The sequence below is a fragment of the Salvelinus namaycush genome, chromosome 15 (genome assembly GCF_016432855.1).
Source record: "Salvelinus namaycush isolate Seneca chromosome 15, SaNama_1.0, whole genome shotgun sequence".
NCBI lineage: Eukaryota > Metazoa > Chordata > Actinopteri > Salmoniformes > Salmonidae > Salvelinus > Salvelinus namaycush.
In genome coordinates, this window is record NC_052321.1 from 1,136,612 (window position 1) to 1,142,922 (window position 6,311).

Below are 6,311 nucleotides of genomic sequence, written 5' to 3' on the forward strand. Positions count from 1 at the left end.
ATGTTTCTAGTTGGTTCCTAGAACTAAGTAGTCCATTTGAAACAAAGCAAGATCCAGGATGTAATGACCGTACCGCCTGGTTTGACCTTGTAGTGGAAACCAACATGAGGGGTTCTAGAGATATGTTGGAACAGTTATTTCTAGGCTAATGGAAGGATGTTTCACCAATCAAGTGTGCTTCTCTATCTCTCTATATGGCGCCTCCTGCTGTCACCATTTTGAGTGAGCTGTCCTCACCGATGGTGCTGTGTGCTTTGGGTCATTGTGCAGGTAGCAGAGAGGGCTCTGTACTACTGGAACAACGAGTACATCATGAGTCTGATCAGCGACAACGCAGCCAAGATCCTACCCATCATGTTCCCGGCGCTCTACCGCAACTCCAAGACCCACTGGAACAAGTAAGTAGCCCCTCCTCAAAAAGAGCCGTGTTCATTAGGCACCAAAAGAAAGAAGACAAACGAAGATTTGGAGGGATTACCTGGTCTAGTAAGACATTTTTCATTTTCCGTTGTGTGACCTAATAACAGTGACCCTGATCTGCCCTCATAGGCCACTCACTCCAATATCTCAGAACATGTAGTGTTAGCAAGACCTGGGTTTAAATACTATACTATAAACTTTTTAGCTGCTCTTGATTGAGCTTGCCTGGCTTTTTGTGAGCTTGCCTGGCTTTTTGTGAGCTTGCCTGGTGCAAAATAACCAATGGAACAGTGGCAAAAGTGCACAGCCATCTGGCACTGCAGGCAGGTTCAGTCAAACAGATTACCAATAAAACTAATTTCATCCCATGTCCCTTGGAGGCATATTTAATTAACACTTTTTTTTTATGATTTGAAAGTTCAACACCTTACCAAACTGTTTTATGTGGAATGAGACTTCTTTAACATTAAGCTGCTCTGAAAGTGCTAGTGTTGACTGCAGGGAGCTCAACAGTGGTTCAGACCTACTTTAGTCATTCACTGGAATCTAATTTTGGTTTGGGCTGGAGGACAGGGCTACCCTTTTAGACATGACGGCAGACTGACTCACTGCTGTCTTTGCCTGTGTGTCTGTCTCTGTGCAGGACCATCCATGGCCTCATCTACAATGCTCTCAAGCTCTTCATGGAGATGAACCAGAAGCTCTTTGATGACTGCACACAGCAGTTCAGAGCAGAGAAAAACAAGTATGTCATTTGCTAATCCGAAATGAGAATATTGTGTATCTCAAATCTTGACTACAGATTGTAGTTAAGACTAAAATATGATATACTAATGTGAATGATTTAATATTACATTTCAAATGTGCACCATATTCATTAAATATTCTCATTCAGATTAGCATGTATCAAATGTTGACTACATATTGTAATGGTAAATAGATTATGATACGCTAATCTGGAAGAAAATATTGTGTCTCAAGTTTAGACAGTATTGTAATGATTACTACATATGAAAATCTGAATGATAATATTTCATATCTGAAGGACTATACATTGTAGTGACTGTAGAGGGGGGCTGAGGTTATGATTGTAGATGTTTGTTTCCTCCTATAGAGAGAAGGCCAAGTCAAAAGACCGGGAAGAGGCCTGGATCAAGATTGAGAACCTTGCCAAATCCAACCCACAGGTGTGTGTGTGTGTGTGTGAAGGACACACAGCAGTGTGTACATGCGTGTACCATCTAAAGAGCTGGTGTAGTTTCCTTTCTGTCTTCCCTCTGAGGACTGTTTGCTGTGCAGAGCATGACCAGTCTTTTCTATCAAAACATTTCCACATGCGCTGCATCACCCTTTCCTGGTTTAAGATCAGGAGGTTGATCAGGAGATGGGTTTGGTGCTGAATGATCTATTGGCATGCGATCTCCGTAGCCAACCCTGTACTAAGTCAAGTGAAATGCCAGGTGACTGAATGGTCTTCCTAAACTGCATTCCCATTTTTTTATATTGCTTCATTTCTGGTCTCAGTAAATACAAACTAAGGTGGAAGTACCTACTGTGAACTACATTCCCAATGTTTTGTTTTATTATAGGTAGTCTTCTAGGGTGGATGTTGAACAGTCCTAGTATCAGGTAAAATCTACTCTTAATGACCGTACTAATGATCAGTTGAATTAGTCTGCCTGAACCTCATCATTTTCTACTCTCACCAGATCACTAATAGAAGCCATGACTCCAGCATCCAATTTCTAAACCCTTCTGTTTATCTAAACTCGCTCTGATTCATTCTTCTTTGCATGCGACTTAAGTCTCTTTCTCCCATTTTTTTCTTTTTGTGTGTTCGTTTTCTGTTACATTAGTCTCTTATCCGTGTTGATTCCACTGGCCTCAACGGTCCAGTAGCAATGGAGTTTGATGGTCCATTAACCTATGAAGAAGTTCACAGGTTAAAAAAGACTGTAACGGAAGAAGTCGCTCAGGTAACTGTCCGTCTTCGGTCTGTCCGTCAGTGCTGATCTAGGATCAGGTCCCCCCCTGCACCTGTCATCTTAATCATTATGATCTACTCTGAGACATGTTATGACATTGGGCCCTGATCACTCTTTTCAAAATGGGCCCTGGACTGTTTCTCCTATAGTGGAGGGATGACTCATCAACTGTTTCTCCTATAGAGGAGGGATGACTCATCAGACCATGGACTGAACACTGGAATCAACTACTTTTGTTATTGTCTGTTCTGTCTCTTCTACTCTCACCTTTCTTTCCTTCCCTTCTGTCTCTCTTTCTGTTTAAATGTCATGAGGGTAGTCCTGGTAGCTAACATTTCACCAACTCTTTTCTCACTGTCCTGTTTGGTGCATGGCTGGCCTTAGTTCATTAGCATGAAGCATGGTGAGCGGTTTTCTGTCAATTGGTGATTGTTTCTAAACATGACTTTGTAATGTGAAAAAAGGAGTGGTACTTGTGGCAAAAACTTAGACCATACCCAGGAGGATACTGTAGTTACAAGCAAAGCATTTTTATTCCATTGGACCTAACTCTCTTTAACACTCTCCCCTTCCCCTGTTGCAGTTACGAACGAGAGACCAGAGGAAAGACCGGCCTATGGTGCGGCGTAAGTCTGATCTCCCTCAGGACATCTACACCGCAAAAGCCTTGGAGACCCATCGCCGAGCCGACGTCATGATCACTACCCGCGATGGGCTCTAGGTCTGCCCCTTTCTCTCTAGTGTCCATTCCCATCTTCTCTCTTTCCTCTAGTGTCCAGTCCCCTCTTCTCTCTTTCCTCTAGTGTCAAGTCCCCTCTTCTCTCGACCCTCATCCACACAGCACATTCAGATTACTGGCCCAGTTTCCTCATCGTCGCCAGTACACAACCCCCCCCCCCCCCCCCCTGGATTTCTGCTTTCTCAGGTGTTTCTTTCTGGGAGGGGTGGGGCCGCAACTTTCTTTTTTAGTCTTGCCAACAATTTTTTTTTGCTTAATCGTGCATAAAACAGTATCGGCTCATCCCTCCAGGTTCTTACTGTATGAATGAAAATGGGGGAAGTTCCGTTCCACTAGTGACATGACAAGCTCCTATGTTCCCCCATTGAGCGCAGTTGGTAGAATGCACAACAAACGTAGAGAGCAGAAACAGAATGGGGGAGGCTCCTCTCATTTCCTCATGTCATTTTCTGTCAAGGGGAAACAAAACTAAGAACAGCCGTTGGGGGATGACTGTTGGATCGACTTTTCGGGACGTTTTGTTTCTTCTCTAGTTTAATTTTTTTAATTTTGTTTAATCCCAGGGACATTTGCCAGTGCCAAGACCGTTTGTGTTCTTTCTGTGTCCGTGTTTTTCTGTGTGAGAGAAACCAGGATGACTATCTAGGTAGACAGCCTGCGTCGTTTGCCTTTGTTTTTTGGAGCCTCAGATGATTCAATTGTTGTTGTTTTTTTCATTAATAAGATGAAGAGCAACAGGACTTTCTGAAGTGACTGATCCATCTGTTCTGATGAAGTCACTTTATGACTAGGATGGAGGGAGGACGGGAGGTTCTCTGTGGACACTGGACTCTTTACACTCTACACTTTGTGCCATGCACATTCTTTCGTTGGATTGATTTCCCTTCTGTTGAAGTCCATTGGCAATATGTGAGCCAGATCACAATGAAATATTGACAGTTCAAACAATGGTACTTATTTCATACAGAGAAACACATTGGGTGTTTGTTAGTCTGCACCCAGTTTGTCATATTCAAAAGCCCTTCTTAGACATGTCAGTCTCCGTAATTCATACATAATGCATGTCCCCAGTTCTTACTGCTATTGGGAAGCTTCATTTAACTCTCAATGGCCAGCTAGGAAGTGTTTGGTTTGACACAGTCCATCAAGACACCTGTAGCCACACACACTGTAATGCTACATTATGCAGAACATTCCAGAAACGTTCCAACTGAAATGACATTGACACTTTACCTGGGGGTGTCAGTTTGAGGAAGGCGAGGTGCAGAATTACTCCTCTCGATCACATAAGTTGTTATTTGGGATGCAGGGTGATGTTGTAGAACTGTGATTCTGCGCAGCCAGACTAATGAAGTCCTTCTCAAACGCACATCTTGTCCTCAGATGCAGGCTTTTCAGAAGCCCTGGAGCTGCTTACTAGTCAAGCATCGTCCTCCATTCGTTCCAGAGGTACCCATGATATCCCATGCCCTGAAGCCCCCCCCCCCCAGCGTTCTCACGTTTCCCCGTGTTGGTATTTACCAGTCCCCTCCTACCCAGATGTACCCATGATATCCCATGCCCTGAAGCCCCCCCCAGCGTTCTCACGTTTCCCCGTGTTGGTTTTTACCAGTGCCCTCCTACCCAGAGGTGCTTTGCTGTGGAGCTGAAAGGACTGTTACTCGTCTTGTGTGAAGTACTGAACAAATGGGGATCAGAGAGCCGTTTATCAAATGGAGGAATATTACAGGATGAGAACAGCAACACTGTTTGGATGACAACCATTTCATGTGACAGTTGAATGAGCATAGAAAGAGGTGATTTCAAACCTGAATCCCTCTTTGGATGACATCTGTAACCGTTAAGAATAAGTCTATTGAAAAAGCACTTCCTGAAACTTGATAGATGTGACATGTTTGTGTATCTTCAATGAAGCGCTCTTCAGTGTCCCGTTTTGTCTATATGTACAGTCTGTTCTGCTTTCTCAAGGTCAGGAAGCTGTCCAATTCCTGGACTGGACAAGGAAAGGACCCATAAGTAAGCATTTCAGTGTTAGTCCATACCTGTTGTTTACGAAGCATGTGACGAATACAATTTGATTTGATTGGGGCCCCATTGTAAATGTTAGTCTTTCTCTGGTACCATTGTTTGAACTTGCAAATCTAGCACGTGTATCCAATCTGTAATGTCTTTTCTGTTTCTAGTCCCTGGCAACTGGTAGCCTGGATGCTAGTTTTAGCATTGTAGCTGCCAATGGAAAAGGCCAATGCTGAAAGACTGACATCCAGGCTTGGCTTGGTAACTGCATTATTAATAGTTAAATGCAAAAAGGTGTTCATTTAACTACCATGTATCTTTTGTCTTGGACGAATGGCACTCGCCGAAACAATTTGACCCCCCCCCCAAAAAAAATAATCTTTGCTTTTATATAACAGTATCATTTGGAAAGATGTTTGATCAGTTTTATTTGTTGTTCAAACTGTTTTTTTGTGTGTTTTTTTAAAGACACATAAATTACTCGTATGGCAAGTTAGACAACAAATGTTTTGGATTGTTTTCCGGAATTCTTAGATGGAACATGTACTTTCCAGAATATAATAACTTGACAAGTGTCCTTTTGTCTGTGATCTGTACTATGTGGCTTCATTTAATATTGTACATATGATTTACTTTGTTTTATGTAGTGTTATATCTAGATTAATTTTGTACAAAATTGTCCTCTGTACAGAATAAAAATCAATAGCAATGACAAAGTCAATGTGGCACATACATTCTCTTTCCCCTGTAACTTTCTGCATTATTAGAAATAACACGTCTAATATTTTCTTTTGTTCCCTCTTCCAATTATCTGTGAACAGATTTCAGTCCGTATCCTTTTGTGTGCTTTTATCACAATCTGAAGTGGTGTTCATCTGTAATAGAATGAATAAAGATAATATTTGAATTTTATATTTTCAACCATACATCAATTCTGGGAGGCATTTTACTTCACGGAAATCTCAAAACGCAGTCCGTTATTATATGTTTTGACAGTCTTAAAGTGGATTTGATCTGAGGGAAAATGGATATGGCTAAAAATGATTTCTTCCTCATCACTTACTATTTATTTACTTACTGGTCCACCACCTTTTGGGTGGTGGACCATTCTTGACACACACAGCCAGCAGTGTTGCCGTTCTTGATACAAA

The 6,311-nt window shown here is 42.1% G+C and overlaps 1 protein-coding gene across 2 annotated transcripts in view; it reads left to right on the forward strand.

The window, feature by feature from the left end:
• Positions 1-6,086, forward strand: part of LOC120060094 (serine/threonine-protein phosphatase 2A 56 kDa regulatory subunit gamma isoform) — a 32,833-nt gene extending 26,747 nt beyond the window's left edge. Inside the window, exons 10-14 of one of the 2 annotated variants that reach the window (XM_039009160.1) lie at positions 271-398; positions 1,064-1,165; positions 1,535-1,619; positions 2,277-2,396; positions 2,989-6,086. In XM_039009160.1, the coding sequence (XP_038865088.1) occupies positions 271-398; positions 1,064-1,165; positions 1,535-1,619; positions 2,277-2,396; positions 2,989-3,126 (573 nt within the window). In that variant the 3' untranslated portion in view covers positions 3,127-6,086. Of the gene's footprint in view, positions 1-270; positions 399-1,063; positions 1,166-1,534; positions 1,620-2,009; positions 2,050-2,276; positions 2,397-2,988 lie in introns of both variants that reach the window. The other variant, XM_039009159.1, reaches the window with a different exon arrangement.
• The last annotated feature ends 225 nt before the right edge of the window (positions 6,087-6,311 follow it).